This window comes from Gallinula chloropus (genome assembly GCF_964237585.1).
Source record: "Gallinula chloropus genome assembly, chromosome: 1".
NCBI lineage: Eukaryota > Metazoa > Chordata > Aves > Gruiformes > Rallidae > Gallinula > Gallinula chloropus.
In genome coordinates this window covers 547747-568931 of record NC_140085.1, presented here as the reverse complement: position 1 = coordinate 568931, position 21185 = coordinate 547747, and the positions used below count along the sequence as shown (strand labels likewise).

The 21185-nt window shown below is 51.8% G+C and overlaps 1 protein-coding gene across 1 annotated transcript in view; it reads right to left on the bottom strand.

Moving 5' to 3' along the window:
* Positions 1 to 1019: 1019 nt before the first annotated feature.
* Positions 1020 to 21185, bottom strand: part of GOLGB1 (golgin B1) — a 69056-nt gene continuing 48890 nt past the window's right edge. Inside the window, exons 23-36 of the mRNA XM_084279220.1 lie at positions 15573 to 15656; positions 13733 to 13806; positions 13230 to 13359; positions 11381 to 11491; positions 10768 to 10822; positions 8749 to 8859; positions 8201 to 8311; positions 7791 to 7846; positions 6090 to 6159; positions 5728 to 5861; positions 4778 to 4934; positions 4051 to 4479; positions 3239 to 3310; positions 1020 to 2871 (exon numbers count right to left, since the gene is read on the bottom strand). Coding sequence (XP_084135346.1) covers positions 2735 to 2871; positions 3239 to 3310; positions 4051 to 4479; positions 4778 to 4934; positions 5728 to 5861; positions 6090 to 6159; positions 7791 to 7846; positions 8201 to 8311; positions 8749 to 8859; positions 10768 to 10822; positions 11381 to 11491; positions 13230 to 13359; positions 13733 to 13806; positions 15573 to 15656 — 1731 coding nt within the window. The 3' untranslated portion in view covers positions 1020 to 2734. The remainder of the gene's footprint in view (positions 2872 to 3238; positions 3311 to 4050; positions 4480 to 4777; positions 4935 to 5727; positions 5862 to 6089; positions 6160 to 7790; positions 7847 to 8200; positions 8312 to 8748; positions 8860 to 10767; positions 10823 to 11380; positions 11492 to 13229; positions 13360 to 13732; positions 13807 to 15572; positions 15657 to 21185) is intronic.

Sequence of the window (21185 nt, the reverse complement as noted above, 5' to 3'; positions counted from 1 at the left end):
ATCCCTGTTAAAGGGTATGTTGAGCAGATGGAAAGCTACGACAGGCAGTGGCTTCTTCACCTTGTAGCACCCATATGCAAGATGAAGTAACCAGTCTGGATGTCATTATGTGAGGCAAGGCCCATCTGAAATTCAACTTTGCTTAATCTTGTCAAGAGACATGACAATTGACCTCAGCTGCTAAAAACACACCTACACACAGGAGAAGAGGGAGGAAATGTTTTGGGGTGGGGTTTTTTTGGCATACTCTCTCTGTGTCCCTGCACAGCCATTCAGGTGCCATTCGGGTGTTTAGTACATGGACATGGACCCACAGCTTGTCTGGGAACACTGAATCCTGACCAGTTACCTCTAAGGAGCAGTTGCTCACAGCTACCCCGTACTAAGGCAGCAAAACTACTTTTGTTTTGACCCACGAGAGTTTTGAGCTGTGCCATCTCCAGGTCAGAACAGGAGGGAGCTAAATCCTTGAGATCAGGAAACTGGATCTAAATCCTTGAGCTCAGTGAGACACAGACCTCCCTCAGTGCTGTGAGAACCAGCCCAGAAGCCAGCAGTGGTTCTGCTGCAGATCCTGGCAAACACTCAGCAATGGCCAGTGCATTGGCCAGTTCCCTTTCTCTTTGCTTCCAGAGCAGTTGTGAGCTCTAGCACCTGCAACTGGGCCAGGTTTGGCTACTCCCCAGCAGCCAACACGCTGATCTCTGCACTGTCCCCCCAGCCCATGCTGACCCTCACCTGCAGCCAGGAGGTGCTGGGCCCTAAGGAAAGCCATGTGGGGACGGGGCACACCAGGGTTCCCCCCTGCCCCAGGTAACAACCCAGTACCAGGGCTGCAGCAGAGTGCTGGTGTGGCACCAGGGCAGCATCACCCATCTGTGTGTGGGAGATCTTTGCTGTGGGACAAGGGCTCCCTGTCCAGGCAGTGGCTGCTTGTGGCAAGCTGCCATCCCTTGTCTGGCCCTCAGCACATCACCAATGGCAGGACTGCAACATCAAGTTGGGAACAAGGCTGGAGTTCCAGGATTGTCTTTATTTTGCAAGTGCTGTGTGCTGAGCTCAGCACAGGGCGCGCTGCAGCTGTGCTGCTGCCAGGAAACGCTGTGAAAGGCAAGTTTATGTGGTATGGGCCTTGCTGGCCCTGGGCAAGGCCAGGAGCTCGGCCTTGGGGTTCCCTAAGGTGGGCCCTGCATGGGACAAGGGGCAGCATCTTGAATTACAAAATCTGGCCTCTGCAAAGAGGCTGTCACACCATCCTCCTTTCACAAATGCTTTGGCACTGAGTCTGATGCCTACAGGGTGTCTCCAGGCTGCCACAAAAGCTCTGTAGAATTTTGCACATTAGCACAGCAGGACACACGCTCTCAGTGCTTTGGTCAACCAGCAGGTTGTCAGCACTGAGCTGTGAGCTGACATCGCTTAAATCCTCATCAGAAAACACTGATCTGCACTACAGCCATTAAAAAAAAAAAATTAAAAAGCAGTTTTAAGTGGTGTGGCTGTGGCCAGTAGTGACCAAGGGCTGGCTGCTGCGGGACAGCCAGCTTCAGCCACTTTCTTTTCTATCTTTATTAATTATCTGGACAAGGGGATCAAGTGCAGCCTCAGTAAGTTTGCAGACAAGTCCAGGTTGGGAGGGAGTGTTATCTGCTTGGGGGTCGGAAGGCTTTGCAGAGGGATCTGGACAGGCTGGAGCAGTGGGCCAAGGCCAATGGCATCAGGTTCAACAAGGCTCAGTGTGAGGTCCTGCACTTGGGTCACAACCACCCCAGGCAACGCTGCAGGCTGGGGGCAGAGTGCCTGGAAAGCTGCTTGGCTGAAAAGGACCTGGGGGTGTGGGGTGACAGCTGAACATGAGCCAGCAGTGAGCCCGGGGGGGCAAGAAGGCCACAGTATCCTGGCTTGTGTCAGCAAGAGTGTGGCCAGCAGGACCAGGGCAGTGACCATCCCCTGTACTCAGCCCTGTGTGCTGTGTTCAGTTTCAGGCCCCTCACTACAAGAAGGACATTAAGGTGCTGGAGCACGTCCTGAGAAGAGCAACAAAGCTGGTGAAGGGGCTAGAGAACAGTTCTTACAAGGAGCACCTGAGGGAACTGCAATGGTTTAGTCTGGAGAAAGGGGGACACCTTATCACTCTCTACAACTACCTCGAAGGAGGTTGTAGTGGGGGAGGGTTTGGTCTTTTCTCCCTGGTGACAAGATGACAGGAAATGGCATCAAGTTGTGCCAGGGTATGTTAGACTGGATATTAGGAAATAACTCTTCACTGAAAGGGTTATGAAGCACTGAACAGGCTGCCCAGTGAAGCAGTGCAGTCACTATCACTGATTTAAAAGACACATAGATGTGGTGCTTAAGGACCTGGGTTGGTGGAGGACTTGGCAGTGCTTGGTTAATGGTTGGACTTAATGATCTTAAAGGTCTTTTCCAATCTCAATGATTCTCTGATTCTGGGAATGGACACGCTCCTGCAAGCTCCCTGTGTGACACATGGGGCAGCCTCAGCCAAAAAGGTGTGTTAGATTGTACTCCCAGGCTTCTAAACCACCTCATCTGGAAGTGGATGGTGACCAGAGCCCTCTTGGGCACAGTCCAAATCATTCCCTCAGGCACTGCCAGTTTGCTGCTTGGTATTTCTTGCACCAGCTGGAGTCAAATTAAGCTAATGACATGTAAATGGCTGAAGCAGAGAGAGATGGGAGTTTGGGAGGAAGCGGCCTGGGCAACGGGGGCATCACTGCAGGAGCTTCACGTAATTCGCCGGGAAGAGGCCTACTCTGCCTCGGCACTGCCCCCGCCACCAGCCTTCGTCCACCATCTCGATGTGTGTGATGGTGTCGTCAGGATCAAAGGAAATCTCATCTTCTCCATCTGCAAAAATCATCCAGAAAAGACAGTTACAATGCAAAGATAACCCCAGGGAGAGCTGTCTTTACATCCCTCCTTCCACCCCACCCCAGGAGGAGAACACAGAACAAGAATCCTGATAATCCTCAGAGTTCATCTCATCCATCCCCATCAAACAACACAGATAAAGCAGAGAAGCCTCAAGACTTCACAGATGACAGATGAAGCTTCTGTATTCCCAAGTCAGATATTACTCTGCTTTCTAAGAGGAAGGAATATATAAACCACCAAAGTCTTTTCACCACTGCAGACGGTGTGTCACCACCCCTCTGTCACACCACCCCAAGACAGCGCCCAGAGCCTCTCCCCACAGTCTGGATGGCAGACCCACCTCCTTGGTAATCATAGAGAGCCACTGCACAGGTCCCAGGGCTCTTCACCTCATAAACACTGTCCATTTCCCCTGCAGAAGACAGGACAGACAGATGAGCGAGAGACCAAAAGCATCCGTATAGACCTGGTGAGTGCAACCCAGCTGTCAGCCTTGGGGCGAACCACATCCAAACACCATCAACAGGGAGAGGTGCACCATGGCTCAAAACAAGGTATGACTTCCTTCCCCTTCTGCAAGGAGAGAGACGGGGTCCTGATGCCTCGTGGTCCAGTCCCAAGAAAAAAGCTGGGCTTAACTCCAACTTGTCCACCTACTATCTCCAGTAGCATCAAAGCTGCGAAAGGAATATCAACAGCAGCCCACGCAGCTTGCTTACTGTGCTGGGAGGAAGACTACCCTGCACACTCACACCCAGGAGGCATCACCAGGTCTCATGAGCACCAGCAGTTTGAGCAACAAGCTGATTTAAGCAGGCACCGCCAGGCCTCAGTGCAGCACTGGCAGTCACTTGCCAGGAAACAGCATAACCAGACCATGAGTCCAGGGACAGCTTCTTGGCAGCCCATGGCAGGCCTCTGGTCCTTCTGCTTGGGTTCTGCTCAAGCAGAGCTGCATGGCCCAGCTGGTTCACACTTTGAAGCCAGGCAAGTGAGTGTGAGACTCCCAAAGTCTCCATCATCATGGGCAGCTACCCTGACCACAGCAGACTTCACAATACACATTCCCTCTGGAGTCTGTTCCAGACATGCAGTGAGGTGAGTGGACATATACAAGCTCCCCAAGACATGGGGATTTCCATTAGTACTCACCCAGGTGGGGCTGGCTCTGACTGGGCTCCTCAGGACCGATTTCCTCATAGTCCTCACCTCCATCTTCTCCATCGTCATAGATGGCATCCACTTTTTCCAAAGGAGCTGGCAGCTCCTCATACTCAGCACCTCCACTGGTACCATCACAGTAGTCAGAGGGCTCTGGCAGCTCCTCATAGTCTCCACCAACATCCGGACTTTCTGTGTAGATGGGCTGATCCTGGCTGTGGTTTTTGTACAGCTCTTCCCCCAGATCTGCTGGCCGTGGTGGCAAAGTGGGTGGTATTTCCTCATCTTCCCTTTTTGCCTGCTGCCATGTGAAGTGTGAAAGTGACAGGGACGTCACCTGCAAAGCTGTCACTGCAGGCAGCTCTCCATGGCTGCACAGCAGCCCACACAAGTGAGCCTGCTCCACTGCAGGTGCCACCACTGTTATGGTGACACAAACGGAGCCTCGTCCTCTGCACAGTGGGGAAACTGTTCAACCACAGGTCTGTGCTGAGCTGGCACCCAGCATTGCCATGAAGATCCTTGTGGGATGCTATAGCTACAGCTTACTGCACTGCCGCCAGACTGCCACACTTCAGGAGCCTGTCTCATGGTGTAAGGTGCTGTGCAGTGGTGTCCCATCCTGACTCCCACATTTCCTCCCTCCCATGTTGTGGCTGCACCCCACTTCTTCCTGCAGGACTGGCTGTAAGTCACAGCCTCCTCCCAGGTGCAATACCCTCTGCCTGCTCCCCTTCCTGGCTCTCCCCAGCCTGCCCTGGTACCTGTTCTCCTTGTGGCACAGGCCTGGCTTGGTCAGCACTCCTGGGCATCCTTGCTGGCTTGGTGGCAGGGGCTACTGCTGCGTGGTCCTTCTCTCTCTGTGGGATTTGTTGCTGGAGAAAGGTAATGAGATCAAAGAATCACAGACTGGTTTGGGTTGGAAGGGACTAGTTTCAAACTCCCCCTGCTACAGGCAGGGACACCCTCCATGACACCAGGTTCCTCAAAGCCCTGTCCTACCTGGCCTTGAACACTTCCAGGGATGGGGCATCTACAACTTCTCAGGGATCCCCTAAATCCCTCTGAATGAGGTCCAGAGCCATGTCCGTTCCCACTCCCAACAGAGCAACTCAGAAAACATTCCTCCAGCTGAAATCTTTTCCAACTTAGAGTGCAACTATCAGCTTTCCTCCAGCTGGACTATGTTCCAGCTCCCATAAACCTGCCCTAGGCACCGAACACCAGCAGGCCTGTAATGACTCTGGGACCTGCAGAAAGTGGCCTTGAGGGGGAAAACTACCAGGGAGTGCAGAGGGAGTGTGGAAACAGCTCAGTGTCAAAGGAGGTGGCATCAAGGTGAGGGTTTGGGTGCAATCTCCTGTTTGGAAAACCCTGAATGCAGACTGCTGGGATGGAAATACCAGAGATGTGTGACTGCAGCGTGTTTTCCAGGCACTACAGGCAAGAAGGAGCCCAGGCCAGAGCACAGGGTGTTATGGCTGGGCGCAGGCACACCTTGATCTGTGCACTGTGACCTTCAGTGGCAGTGCCTGGCTGCTGCAGGGAAGCAGATTAGGCAAGAAGCTACTGTAAAGAGATCAGGTAGAAGGACATGGAGCTGCACAGTCCTGAGGAGAAGTCGGCTCTGTGGTCCTGAGAGGACATGGCAAGATGTCCAGGGCTCACCTTCTGCTGGGCTGCCGGGCACTCCCGAACCTGCCGCCTCACCCGCTCCTCTTCCGCCTGCCTTCTGCTCTCCTCTGCTGACTTAGCCATGCTCTCGAATCGGGAACGGAGGCTACTGGTGCCACTGGAAGCTCCTGTGGAGAAGACAGCTGACCAAGCCTGCTCAGGGGTTCCCTTCCAACACCCCAGGCATTCAGGAGAAGCCCAGACCTCTTGTCTCTCCCAGGGAAACCTGTTCACCCACCTTCTCCTGCCCCTGGGCACAGGTTTTATCCACACCCCACCACAGCACGTCTGCCACAGAGAGAGCACAAGGCCCACAGCTTCCCAAGGAGCTCAGGGCTGGTACACAGTTGTCTCACCTGCCTCCACTGGTGTTGTTTTCTCATATGAGGAGCTGGGAGCTGCCATCTCGTTAAAGCCAGCAGCACTCTGCAGGAGGAAGAGAATTAAAGGTCCAGCTTGTCAGACAAGGCCAGCACTGAGACCCCCCCACTGAGTTTGGCTACAGGGTTTGCTCCCTGCTGTGTCTCTCCTCGTCTGTACAACGTGCAGGCTCCTGGCTGCAGCCCTGCTCTCCTGATGCAGCCCTGCACTGTGGCAGTGGTGGCTGCCCTCCAGCCAAAGGCAAGGCCTGTTCCTGTTAGCATGGTGCTCTGAGGGCTGAAAAGGCCTCACAGGGCCAGGGGGAGGACGCTGCACAGAGGGAAGATGACTGCTGCATGGGACAGCAGGGCTGGGTGTTCAGTGGACAAGTGCTCACAGGCAAAGAGCAGGGTGGATGCCTGGCACTCTGCTGCTTCCTAAGGTCCAGGGATGGAAGCCCTTCTCTACTGGATACAGAGCTGCAGTTGCCTAAGAACACGTCCCTTCAGCAGGCTGCTGCCTGCAGCGTGTGTGTGCAGTGGCACAGGCTGGGAAACCCCAGAGTGAAAATGTGTGTGAGCATCTGAGATACCTCTGGCTTTACAGCGCATGAAGAGGTGGCTAAACTGGCAGTAGCATCGATGGGGTGTTTGCAGCAAAGCCAGAATGAGATAGAGGGGGTTTGCCTGCTTTGATGAGAAAACTTCACACAAAAAGGGGAGCTGCAGAGAGGGACTGGTTTCCAGCCTGACAGCTACACCTGGAGTTCCACCTCCAGCATTCCCATGGGCTGCTACAGTCCCTGGCGCCCAGAGACCAGCTCAGAAAGCACACCTGAGCCAACCACCAGCACCGCAGGCTCAGCACCAGGTCCACACAGACCACAGCTGACCTGGACGTGTTTATGTGACAGTGTTTAAATTCAGGAGTCTCAGTGTGAGAGACAATTTGTACACTTGGGTGTTCAGAACCTTATCAAAGGGACTTAGGATTGCCTGGTGCTGTATTATGCTCTACTGAAGCAATGAATTCAGCACCACTCCAGTGCCTGAAAACCAGGCAATCAAGAATTTAAGTACTTGCCCAAATATCCTTATTTTTACCATCTCTGATTATGCTTGAATATTCTCAAAATGCACCAATTCCTGTTCCACTTCGAGCTGATCAAGAACTGCTCATCCCCTCTCTGCAGCCTGCCTAAAGCTCATGCTTTGCCTGACAGTGCACCTCCACTTGCTGTTGTGAAATTCATGTACCACATTAATCTCTTCCATGGGCAGAATGCCATTCTCACTCTGCCCCTACACACACAGCACAGACAGGAGCGTGCTTGGTTGTTACAGGTCTGTGTTCATGTCCTTCCCTGGCTCAGGGTCCTGCACAAAGGTCCTCACCCACCTCCCCCAGCTGCTGAGCGTGGTGATGTGGGTACTGTACCAGGCACAACACTGTCACTGTGCCCAACAACAGGAAAGGCATGGCTCAGAGAAGGCACCCTCGCTTCCTCCTCCAAATACCCCCAGTCCCTAACCCTGTCCAGCACTCTCATCTTTCAGATGAGGAGAGCCATTGCATGGTGCATGACTGCTGGAAAAAGTTCAGGCTGAATGGCAGCGTGTCACTAGAGGAAGGGTGCAGGGGAAGCCCAGGCACATCTAACAGCAGTGGGAAGCAATTGCAGGCTGCGGCAGTCTTACCTTATCTACTCTGTCCTTCTGGACCCCGTAACGGCCTCCAAAACCCTTGGCATAGTCTGTAGGGGAAAAAAAAAAGAGTTACTTTATAATTTATTACATCCTGTGTGCACCTCTGACTTCATCAGGCTGTGACTCCACACCAAGTTAGCTCTGTCTGCACCTTATCACATATGGAACTGGACAGGCAGAACACACAGAACAGTCTGGGCAGTGGCTCTGAAGACTAATCCTTCACTCCTCTCAGCTCAGTGCAGGACACTGGCAAATCTGCATCCCAGGCACTGGAGTGAGACGCCACTCAGCTATCTGAGTGCAATGTAGCCTTGTGCACTGAAGTTAGACAGGGAGCAAGGAAGGGACCTTAGGAGGTTGGAAGGGATCCTAAAGATGCTCTGGGAGCATTGCCCTACCTGTTTGGGATGCATGGGGTTGCACTTCCTCCTGATGGTCCCAGCCAAGGGCACTCTTGTCCTGACGGTCCTTCTGGACACCAAACTTCCCACCAAAGCCCACAGAATAGTCTTCAGCCACAGGGGTCCAGATCAGAGGACAGACAAGGGAGGGAGAGAGAAAGTGGCAGCACTGTCAGCTCAGTTCTCACAGGGACAATTGTTTTCCCTGCCCAGGAAAGACACAGAGCAAGACCAAATTTCCCCACTGGTGGCTGCAGCAACAGCCCTCCCTCTACCCTGTGACACTTCACCTGCTGTGAGATGTGCCTGGACTTCCCCTCCACCCTTCCTTTAGTGACACGCTGCCATTTAGCCTGAGCTTTTTCCAGCAGTAATGCACTATGCAGTGGCTCTCCTCATCTGCCCCATTCCCTTGCTGCAAGCACTGGACACTCAACAGCTCCCCACAGCTTTTCCACCAGTTTCCATGGTGCCCCAGAGCCCCATGGGCACAGCCCCAAGCTCCAGTCCCAACACTGCCTGCTGCATTGGGCTCCCAAGCCCACCTTTCTGGGAGTCATGCTTCTCTGCCTGGCTCTTGTAGTCAAATCCCACTGCTGCTTTGTCCACCTTGTCCTTCTCCACACCGTAACGGCCACCGAAGCCCTTGGAGTAATCTGAGGTGGTGAAAAACTGGGTGAAAAACTGCCCCAAGCGTGGGGCTGGGGAGGGGGTAAAGGTGGGGAGCAGCACTGGGGAGGGGCAGCGGGGAGAGCAGCAATGGAAAACACTAGAAAAAGGGGTTTGGAGGGGATAGAGTGGATGGCTAAGGGCCATTGAGGGTGAGGGTCCGTGTGAATGGATGCACAGCGCAAGTAAGGGTGATGGCAGCAAGACGCCCATAGTGCTGTGGGCAGCAGGAAACACTGAGAGGGCAAACAAAAGGGATGTGCCAAGGGCAGCTGGGGAGGCAGTGGGAGCTCAGCCACCCCAGGGTGCAAAGCCAAGGCAGGACTTGGTCACTGACAGCCTTGGCGTCCACCCACTCACACATCTCCAGAGCAAGGGTCTCAATCTGCTGTCTGCCAGTCTCTGAAAAGGTCTGTGAATAAAGATATTGGGCCCTGTATAGCACAGAAGGAATGGCAGACCTTTGCTGCATGGCTGACATCTGCCACAGTGCAATCCCAGCTCCTAGAGGGAAACCACCGACTCCGGATGCTGCAGCAGAGGCTGGCACCCCCGTGTCCAGAGCTGCTTCCCCAGACTGCCTCCAGCACGCCCAGCCATTATGGGACAGATGTCAGCCTCCATCCCAGCTGCTGGCTGTACTGAGACACTTTCCTGTCACAGACTTGGTATTCCAGGTGTGTTTCCAAACCCATCCTTCAGAAGGAGTAAATCAGAGTTACCTCTCTCTGTTCCCTGCCCTGTCTTACAGGTCTGTGTTTCCCAGGAATGAGCTGGGGCTTCTGCAGCACATCCAGCCTTATCAATCCATGAAGACTGTGATTTAGAGACATATGCATGAGAATGTTTTGTATTCAAGAATGGTTGCTTCACAGCAGCTCACTCACAGATGAATCTGTAAGTCCTACAAATTTATTAGACTTACCTTGATTGAACTATTATTTACCCATTAGGCCACTATGAAATGCACCTTTTAGGATGCTGCTTTCAGCAAATCCAGGTTTTATGACTGTTCCCTTGATGCTGGGATTTCCAGTATGGATACTTTTTTTTAAAAAAAAAAAACCAATCCAAACTCATTCCCCTATTTCTGATATTTTCATTCTGTCCTGACTGATCTCCCTTGTCTTACACAGCTGGATGCATTTCTGTGTCTGCAATCTAGTACATGAGCTCTAACACAGGAATATATTAATGTAGCACAACTGCATGTGGTTCATTAATATAACAAAGAATGCCTCACATTAGCTTTCTTCTTCTATAGTTTCCTTTGAAACAAACATGTTTCAGTTCTTCTTTTCTTGGCAATGCAGTATTCTAGTGTATAATCTAGTATTCCTCACATTTACCTGAAACAGTAACAGAGCTCACCCTCTCACCCTCTCTTGGTTGCAGAGTATTTGAAATACCTTTGGTTTCAGTGTTCTTAATGCATACAGCTACTTGTTTGTACATGTCAAGGTTTGGCTGAATCATCTCCAGAATTCTACACGACCTAGGTGCTGTACAGGATTTTGTTCCCATATTCACTGTTATGCATTTTCTTTTTCAGAAACCACTTCTCACGTCCTGCAGCACTCGGGTTCCCTCTGGGGCAGGTGCTCAGGAGGCTTTCGGAGGAGAGGGAGCATCAGCATCCATCGGTGGATGTGTGGGGATGTCCTCTGCTCAGCCATGGCAGAGCAGCCATCAGAAATTTAGAGAGAAGTGGAAAGTGCAAGAGCAAGGTGGTGACAGAGAGCAGGGATGGGGTCACAAGGGTGACTGGGAACAGAAACCTGAAACAAGTGACAGGAGGAGAGTAACAAAGGAGCCACAGCAGCCAGCACAGGATAATGGGGGCAGAGGAGAAGGTGGGCAAGTGTCAAGGGGGCCATGTGTGCCCACAGACTGACCTTTCTGGGATGAGTGTTTCTCCACCTCCCCCTTGTATTCAAAGCCCAGTGCTGACTGAAACAAGAAGGGGAGGAATGTCAGTCACTGTGAGGGACAAGCTGGGTCTCACCCACCCTCCTCTGGAGGCCAGGCTGGGGCACTGATACCCATCCTGCGCTGCAACATGCAGGTGCCTGATCGCTCCCTGGCTGGTACCAAGCTCCTCAGCCTCACACCACCCCAGCTGTCCACATGCCCTCAGGAGAACTCCCTGCACTCCAGGTACAAGGGCTGCAACGCTGACCCCACACCCTGTCAGCAGGCAGGACACCCAGGCAGCATCTGCCATCGATGTACATGGGAGGGACAGTGTCCTGCTGTCTCCACCCAGCCCCATCACCATGAGCGCATGGCATAGCCCCCCAAAACACACACTGTGCTGCCTGTATGGGACAGTACAAACAGGACATTGCACACCAGAGAGTGAACCTCCACAGAGTGCCCTGCAATTCGTCATCAGTCACTGTCCTGCACGCAGTAGGTGACCTGTATGCTTCAGCGGAGAACACGGTACATGGTCTGCCTAGACCTGGACCCAGCAAGAGTGGATTCCAGCTGCCCCGTCCAACACACCTTGTCAGCTCGGTCCCGCTGGACCCCGAACTTCCCCCCAAAGCCCTGTGCTGCATCCGTCTGCGAGGAGTGCTTCCCAACATCAGCAACGTACTCATGGCCCACCGCACACTGGGGAGAGAGACAGCATGACATGAGCACCCATGGTTAGACTGGTACCTGGACAGAGGCACCGACACCGCACGGCTGCTCTGCCCTGCAGCCACGCTGACAGGTCCAAACTGGCTGTGCTGCTGGTGGCAATGCCTCCTGCACAGCCCTTGCCAGTACCAGCTCTGCTCCTGGGACCCGTGGCGTGGCTTCAAGGCAGCCATCCCACACAACTGGCCCAACATGCAAAACATGGGATGCTGAATCCCTGCTGCTCACCAGTGCCAGTGGAGTGGTAGATAATCACATGGGGAAGCTGAGGAGAAAAGAGCAGATAGACATGTACATCTGGAAAACGCCAGGCAGCAGGTCTGGCACCTGCTTCCCATTTTCTGTGTCTGAGCACGAGGACCAGCAGACCTGGCTGGGATCACCCTTCCGTGCCCATCACTGGCCAGGCTGGGTGCCACTGCTCCTTGCAGGAGGTGGTGTAAGCAGGAATTGCACACACTCCTCAGAAGGGCAAGAGGCTGCATGCTTGCAGCATCCTGGTAAGAATGGACAAAGGCCCAGGAGCTGCTCAACACAAACATCCTCACTCTGTGCTGGCAGGAGGGTCTGAGCATGGATGCTCTAGTTTAGCCTCCTGGAAATGTCTGTTCTCATCTTGCACAGTGACAGTGTGACAGTGACCCCACATACTGAGTACTACAGCAACCTTATCCTCTCACTTGTGGGAGAAGAATGCTGAAAGGTACAGGCAGCATGATGATTATCAGAAAACATACAACATCTGGTGTGAGAACTGGGATTTCATACTGAGATATGAAAGATGTCTGTAACCTGAGAAGGGAATTATTGCTCATTAGTTTTTCACACAAAGTAGGGAGGCAGGTTGGCAATAAGCTGCAGACAGCCCTTCATCACAGCTGAGGGGAGTGTTGCTGCACAGGACCCAGCAGTCCTGCCAGACAGCAAGTTAAGCATGAGCTAGCAACATGCCCTCAAGGCGAAGAAGGCCACAGGTATCCTGGGCTGCATTAAGAAAAGTATGCCCAGGTCGTCAAGGGAGGTTCTTCTCCACCTCTACTCTGCCCTGGTGAGACCCCATCTGGAATTCTGTGTCCAGGGCTGGGGGTCCCCAGCCCAAGACAGACAGAGACTGAGTCCAGCGGAGGGCTGCAAGGATGATTAAGGGACTGGAACATCTCTCATATGAGGAAAGGCTGAGAGAACTGGGGCAGTCCAGCCTGGAGAGGACCAAGAGGGGGTCTGATTAACACTTAAAAGGGTGGATGTCTAGCGGGTGGGGCCAGACTCATTTCAGTAGTGCCCCATGACTGAACAAGGGCCAACAGGCACAAACAGGGTGGCAAAGCACTGGGACAGGCTGCCCAGAGAGGCTGTGAAGTTTCCTTTTCCAGGGATACTCAGAAGTCGCCTGGATGCAATCCTGTGCAGCTTGCTCTAGAAGATCCTGCTTTAGCAGCTGGGGTTGGACTAGGTGGTCCCCAGAGGTCCCTTCCAAACCCTACTGTTCTGTGATTCTGTGGACAAAGCTGTAGGCACCAATTACACAAAAGGCTTCAGACAGATCCTGGTGACAGATCCTGGGCTTGGTAGGCATGTGTGAGTCTGCACAGCCGTGCCTGATCTCTGTGCTCTCTCTCAGGGTCAGGCCAGCAAACAGGGATGATCTTTCCTTCATGAGAAAAAGACTCTTCCACTGGGGCCTGAACAAGCCCTCTGCAAGCCTCACCTTATCCATCCGGTCCTTCTCTGTTCCAAATTTGCCCCCGTAGCCATAGGAGGCCTTGGGGCCCGTCTCCAGCTCCTTCTTCTTGATGACCTCATGTTCGGCCGACACCTTGTTCCTCAGCTGATGGATGCTGGTGAGAAAAGAGCATCAGGGCAGCACAGCCCTAAGGCGCCTCTCACCCGGCGCTCCACCCCGGGCTGCCCCGCTGCTCCCTGGGGCCCGAGGGGTACCCCAGGAGCCCTAAAAGAGGCGCCGCCAGGGCGCAGCCGAAGGAAACTCTCCGGCCGCCTCCCCGTCCCACGGGCCCGGCGGCCCAGGCCCGCCCCGGGCCGTCCCGCTGCAGCGCCCAAACCCCTATTCGGCTGTTTCGGGCGGCGCCGCCGCTTCCCCTCGCGGAACGGCGCCGCCGCAGCGGCCGCCCGCAGCCCCCCGCGCCCGGGGGCCGGGCATCCCCCATAGGTCCCGGCCCCCGCAGCCCCCGCGCCCCGCCCGGCCGCACTCACTCGATGTGCTCGGCACGTCCGGAGCCCTCGATGGTTTTGGCCCCCCAGCGCTGCTCCTTCTCGGAGATGTCGTTCTGCAGAGCGAACCGCAGCCGTCAGCGGCCGGCGGGGTCCGCCCGGCCCCCAGAAGCGGGGGTCCGCTTCCCGCGCCCCCGAGCGAGCCCGGAGGACCCGTGCGGGGGGGAAGGGGGGGGGCGGGCGAAGAGACGCGGACGGCTGCGGGGCGCGGGGGGGGGCGGCGAAAGCTCCATCCCCACCGGCGTCCCGCAGGGCCGGGTGCCCGGGGCCGGCGGGGCCGCGGCCCGGGACCTCCGCGGGTACGGGGCGAGGGGCAGGGGGAAGCTCCATCCCTCTGCCTCAGGGCGGAGCTGGCAAAGTGCTGTGGAAATGGGAAAACACTGGACTCTTCCCTCGAAGGCTGCTGGGTCTCAGCTTTGCCCGACAGCACTTGTCTTCTTTTTGAAGGTCTGAACATGTATCTGATACATTGAAACATCAACAAAATCTTTCCTAATACAAGGTAAAGCTAAAAATATGTATATAGAAAACAGAATTAAACTCCAAATAATACAAAGCCTTATTCTGTTGTAGTAAATACATCTGCAAATAGAGGGGGAAAAAGTAAAACCACAATCTGGCAGAGTAGAAATGTTTAAGACCGTTAATAATTTGAAACTTTGAGGAGAGGAGTTACTTTTCTATCCCAAACTAGAATTTCTTACTGGAAATAACTTGGCAAGACTGAACCTTGAAAACACAGGACCCTTGTGTAACAGAAGGGACCATCGATCAAGAAACTGCCCTGGAAACCAAAATCTCCATGGTGCTGAGAGACCCGTGGCTGCAAAGCACAGCTGGCACTCCTTGGTGTCCAGAGGAGCAGGACTCGTGCTGTGCAGAGTGCTCCTCAGAAGTTTAGGAGAAAAGTGTGAAGAGTGAGATGCCAATGCCTTGAGAGAATAAAGGACTGTTCAGGTTAACCAGATGCAGGAGATAAAGCAGTGCAGAAAAATCTTGGGATGTCAGATCAGCAGGTGATAAAGCTGTAAATGATGATTAGTGTTAATGAGCACAAAAGTGAAGCATATGGGGAAAAATAATCCTAACTATATCTGCACAATGATGGTTCCAAAGTGTTTACCATTCAGGAAGGGGTACAAAATACGGAATTACGTGCAATTATGTAGAGTAGCAAATGCAGAAGTGGCCAAAGAGACAAAGTGTGAGCAACTTACTAGGAAAGGAAAAGAGAATCACATAGAAAATCAAAATTATGACACTGTATGAATGCATGGGGCTCCCACAGGCTGAGTCCTTCTATTTTCTCACCATCTCACCTAGAGAACTAGACTGGGTAGAAAACAAAGCTATTTAGAGGCCTGGAGCGGCATCTGCACAAGACGACTGCAAATTGAGTATGATTCTTTCTTCTGGAAAAAAAGACAGCTCGGGGCAATGCTGGGATACTGGGCAATTGCAAACAGTGCAGGACAGAGAAAACGTCTTTGGTATTTAGTGTGGCATAAGTTGTGGGGAGGACTCAGGGAGCCAGTTTAAAAGAAGCTAAACATTCTGTACTAAAGCGATGCTACTTGTGATCGGATGTGGGGTACGTGGGACGTTCTGAAGACTAAACATGGCTATGGGTCAGAAGCAGCCTTGACAAATGACATGACAGCACCTTCAATGGGTTGATGGGACTAGGCTGATCCTGCGCAGCCACCAGTGCTGCATGCCATGCCGAGCCCCGAGCCCCAGCCCAGCTGACCAGCATATGCCTAAGGCCGATGAAGCCTTCACATCACCATCAATATTACAGATTAACACACCAGACACTCACCACGAAATCTGGGTCAGTGTCCCAGTCGTCCCCCTGAGCCTCGACCTTCACTGACACGTCATGTCCCACGACTGCTTTCCACATCTGCACAAGGAGGACACGGTCTCACCCAAAGCCCAGCATGAGGGCACTGCCAGCTCGAGGCCATGGGGATGTCAGGCCACAGCAGCCACGGTGTAACTCGGGCTGGAAGGAACCGCTGCAGAGTATCTGCCCTGCTGATCTCTCTGTCCTTCATTCAGCACAGGGCACCCCAAAATAGCATGCAAGGATTTTAAGTGTAAACCACAGTCTTCATGCACACCCACTGCACAGTTAAAATGCACACCTTATTTTAATGTAAATTAGCCCTTGCAACCAACTACTGGATTCTGCTCTTCAAACATACATTGATTTTCTGTGCTGCAGGAGACCGTTCCCTGCTGTAACCCCTCTTCTGTTCAGCACGGTCACAGCACGCCAGAAGAGGCCAGGCCTTGCTCTGCCACCATGATACATTGCTTATTTACCCGAGGTGGACTCCTCAGGTCTCCCATCTGTCTTCCCACCTTTTAGTTGCGGCCTAGAGCGTTCGAGAAGGCTCAGAGAGCAGCCGTGTGCTGCTCTGACAGTGCTAGCACAGGGTGCTGCACGGTGTTTATGTCTGTCGTATGGCAAAAACAGGAAATGTGGCTAAAACCATGAAGTGTGCAGGGCTGGGAAGACCCACACTGTTGTAGCACAGCTTGCACAGACTGTCCAGTGAGGCCTGGAGGAAATGATAGGCCCAGGAAGAGGAAGTTAAATAACAGCAATGTGAAATCTAAACCTCCTGCATTTCATTTTCAAGGTGACTGTGAAAAAGAAAAAAGCTCCCTCCTCCCCCCCCAAGCAGTAGAGTTTGACAAAATGAGAGACATGTGAAGGATTGGGGCCCTGGGTAACCTTGTGTAGCTCCAGGCCTGGAGGTTAGTGGCCCTGCCTGTGGCTGCGGGGGGGGGGTGGGGGGTGGGGGGTGGGGGCGGATTGGAGCTCCATGATCCCTGGGGTCCCTTCCAACCCAGACCAGTCTGGGGTTCTATGCCTGCCCCTACACAGCAGCGCAATCACCCTCAGCAGAGCTGTCATGTCCCCCCACCGATTACTACTGCCTGCGGTTTTGAGGGCCCCAAATTGTTCTGCCACCCAAAGCAGCTTTTCATTGGGGCAGAGAGACTAAACAGATCGTGCAGCGAAGATATAACCTGCACTGCTGAGCCCTGTTTCATGTCACTGAAAACATCACTTCAACCTGCGAACAAACCAGGGAAGTGTTACGAACTTCTCACCAGCACTAACGCCTCAATCCCACAACCATGCAGTAGCCTATAAATTGGCCTCAAGTGCCCAGGACAGTTGCTTTCTTTGCAACTGAAATGTTTATGCTGAACAAGTAATAACTGTACAACACAAGACGCTGTGAAGTGGCTAACCTTGCAGTTCAGTACAGGGCACTCTGCAGTTCACAGCACTGTGCAGTTCAGTTTCAAGCTGCCTTTACCACTTGTCTGGAGAATCACTACTCTAAGATGAGGAACTGAAGAGAAGAGAAACTACAAGAGCACAGCAGGGACAAGTCTGTCTTTCACTAAACAAAAGCCAGATATTTAGCTCAGTTGGAGTACATAGGACCAAGGAAGATTTACTGTGATGATCTGGCTCTAGGCCTTCCCCATGCTGCCTCAGGAGGCAAAAGGAAAATAACCAAACATGTCCTATGCTGTAACACAGCAGGTCAGTGACATGCTCCACTGTGCTTGTAGGCACTGACAGTAATCTTATGACAAACTGACTATAGGTAACTGCACGTAGAAGCAGGAGAACCAGGAAGTCTCCTGTGAGCAGCACAGCACAATCTAGCAATGGCTTCCACCTCCTTTTCTCCTCTAGCATTTTTCCCTCACAAATTTTTTAGCTTGTGGCTCATTTTCGTTAACAGTAAACCAGCAGCAGTAACCAGCCAGCACAGAGCTGATAACAGCAGCTAGCTCAAACACAAGAGGGGTTTAGATCCTGCTGTGAATGGTTCTTGACCACCTACTCTCCAAAGCCACTGCCTGTGCATCTTGGGAACCATGACAAACCAGAGACTCCAATCATGCCACAAGGGTCCAGACACAATGAGGAATATCAGCCAGAGTAGCATCTCAAACGTTAGTTCATCCCACTTTGCCCCCTGAAAGCATTGGCTGCAGCACAACACAGAGCTACCACATTCAGAACAGTCGAGCTGATTGATTTGTAATCATGGCTCTTTAAAGCCTCAAATGGAAAAGCAACAACAATGACCAAAGAACAGCCTGAGACCCAAATGCCAAGCACTGTCAGCTCTCCTGCTGGGTCAGGAAGGAGTTCACTTTGCCCACCAACACTCTATAGTTTTTATTGTTGTTTCTCACTTTCCCCTTTCAAAACACACTCAGCTTGCTTACCTTAAAAGGCTCACCAGCTCCCACTGGCAGACTTGCTGCTTTTTGCTTAGGTACCTGTTGCTAGCGACAGCTTTTTGAGCACTGTGAGCTCCAAGTTCCTGTTTTAACTTCAGCTGTCTTCATTTCCTGTGTCCCAGCCCCCAGCTCTGCTCAAGTCATGAGGACCAAAACCTGCCTCAGCGTGCTGCACTTCAGTTGCACGCTGCGTGGTCTGCGATGCTGACAAGACGTTTACCCAGGATGCACATTCTGACTCCATGAATCGCTCTTGATGGGGCGCAAATATATTTCTCATTGCTTTTCTGCCATAAAAATACAGAAAGGTAAAAGGCTGAAGTCCCTAGGCTTGGCAATTCCAATGGGATCCAAAGAAAGCAAGCTACTGCTTGCATAACTTGTTATGAAATTTGACTCAGTGCTTTAGAGCACAATTAAAATTAGATATAAACACAGACATATTTTTACACATACATGCACACACAAAAAAGTTATTCCAGGATTAAAAAAAAAATAAAAATAAATAGCTTGAACTAGGAGGATAGAAATCTTGTAGCTAAAGAATCATAAGCACTTAGAGGTCAAACTCTTTGGTACACTGAGTACTGGTGAGAAGAGCACTATTCTGAAATGAGTAGCATGAATCACGCTAGTTTGACACTAGATGAAAATCTCAAACCAAAATAACTTCCTTTCTGAATGAGTCAAGTGAAGCAAGAAAAGCTCCTAGAGTAGTCATTTCTGTTTGACATGATGGCAAGATACACAGGACTTAGTGTAGAATAGTTTAGCTGGAGGGGACCTAAAATGATCATCTAGCCCAACTGCTGACCTCATCAGGACTGACCAAAAGTTAAAGCATTGTCCAAATGCCTCTTAAACACTGACAGGCCTGGTGCACCGACCACCTCTCCGGGAAGCCTCTTCCAGAGTGTAACCAGACTCTTGGTAATGAAATGTTTCCTGATGTCCAGCCTGAACCACTCCATGTGCAGCTTTGAACCATCCCCCTGTCTGCGGATCCCAGTGAGAAGAGCTCAGCACCTTCCCCTCACGTCCCCACATCGGAGGCTGAAGAGAGCGAGGAGGTTGTACCTCAGCCTCTTTCTCTCCAAACCAAACTCAAGACTTCTCACTCACTCCCTGAGCAGTTTAAAGTTTGCTTCCTTGAAATCCAGGGTAGCAGCTCTACCTCTACTGCCTTTTTTATTTTTCATCGCACCAAAAATTTTAAACTCAACCATTTCATGGTCACTGTGGCCAAGACCGCCACCTACTCACATCTCCTGTGAACCCTTTATTCACAAACCACTCTGGGAGAGTTTCTCTCCTCATTGGCTGAGCACTTGTGACACAAGAAGTTATCTTCCAGGCACTTCAGGAATTTCCCCAACTTGCTTCTTACAGCAGAATGGAGTTTCCAGTTGACGTCTGGGAAGTTGAAATCTTTGATAAGGACAAGGGCTGCCAATCCAGATTTCTCCTATAGAATAACTCATCAGCACCATCATCCTGGGTGGCTGATCAATAGTAGACACTCACTATGATATGTGTTTTGTTTTGCATACCTCTAATCCTCACCCAAAGGCTCTCAACTGTTTCATCCCTAACGGTAAGGCCTGTATGGTCAAACCTCTCCCTCACATACAGTGCAGTTCCTCCATCTGCCTGTCCACCCTGAACAGCCCATAGGCTCCATCCCACACACTAGCTGTGGACTTGTTCTACCAAGTCTCACTGATGCGAATGATTTCATGGCTCTGGGAACTGACCAGCGCCTCTAGTTCATCCTGTTTGTTTCTCATACCACCTGCATTGGTGTACAAGCATGTCAGATGTGCTCTCGAGCCATCAGTGCTCCCTAGAGGAGTGTAAATGCTCCCATTAGGATTGCCACTCTCAGGCAGTGTCACCCCAAAGCTCAGCTTACCTTTAGAGAGCCTGTCAGCATCACCTTCCCCTACTGATTGCAGTTTAAAGCTCTCTCCATGAGTCTGGCCAGTTTACAAGCAAAGATGCATTTTCCCCATGCGGAGAGGTGGATCCCATCAGGCCCCAGCACACCTTGTGCTTGAAAGACTCTCCTGAGGTTATAAAAACAATGTTCTAGTGGAGGAATCAAACCTGGAGCCAGGTGTTGGTAGCTTAGGCCTGCTTGTTTCTTCCAGCGTCTCTCCCCACTGCACAGAAACAGACCCAGGAGCTGCCTCAGTAGTTGCCATGAGGTGTAAGATACTTCAATGTGTCTGAACCAGAAGCAGTTTGTATTCTTTCAGGAGAATTTGCATCAGGGGTCTTAAGGAAACATACTTTGCTTATAATTCTTGCTGCTATTAAATACAGTGGAAACCTGGTCTTACAATACCTCATTACAGCTTTTATTCTAATGGTCGTGGTGGATTGTAGCAGTGAATATGAACAAAGGTACCTGTCTGGCTACTCAAAGGTGGCAGAGGACAGTATGTTTCAACTAGTCCCATCTACGTTAGTAGTAGCATGCTTCCAGCTTGCTGCTGCCAAGTCCTGTGCCTTTCCCGGGGTTGCACAGCTTGAACAGGGTGTGGTACTCAGTCAAATGTGCCTAAATGCAAAGAAAAGCCAAGCAGATCCTGTTTATTGGAATTGCTTTCACTATTGAAGTTCTGTTTCCTTCATTGCAGCACAATGAGATGGGGAAAAGGTCTCCTCCACAGACATTCAGATAACACGAGACAGATTCTGCAGTCAACATACAGGGAAGTTGTGACCTACAGTCCCATGGTGGCCCTGCAAGAGGTAGGATGCAGCAGCTCTACACTGCTGACATTGACATGACAACGGTACACAAATTCCATCTGAAAAATAATCTTTATTATATATACAGGAGCACATGCCCCAGGAAGCTGTGGGCAAAGTATTTGGTCACTGAATTTCATATAGTTGAGCAAGTCCACACAGATTATCAAGGGTAGTGTAGAAACGGGTGTATAGTGACAATGTTCTGGACCTGCAGAGATCCAGCTACTTCAGCTACCATGAAATAAATCCAGCCTCAAACAGGCTTGTTCACTGGCTAGAGAATTTTAGTTTACCAGCAATATCAAAAGAACTACCTCTTTCCCATGGGAAAAACGTGACTGTTAATGCTCTAGCAAGAGGCAGATACAGTCTGCCAGAAAGGCAGTTA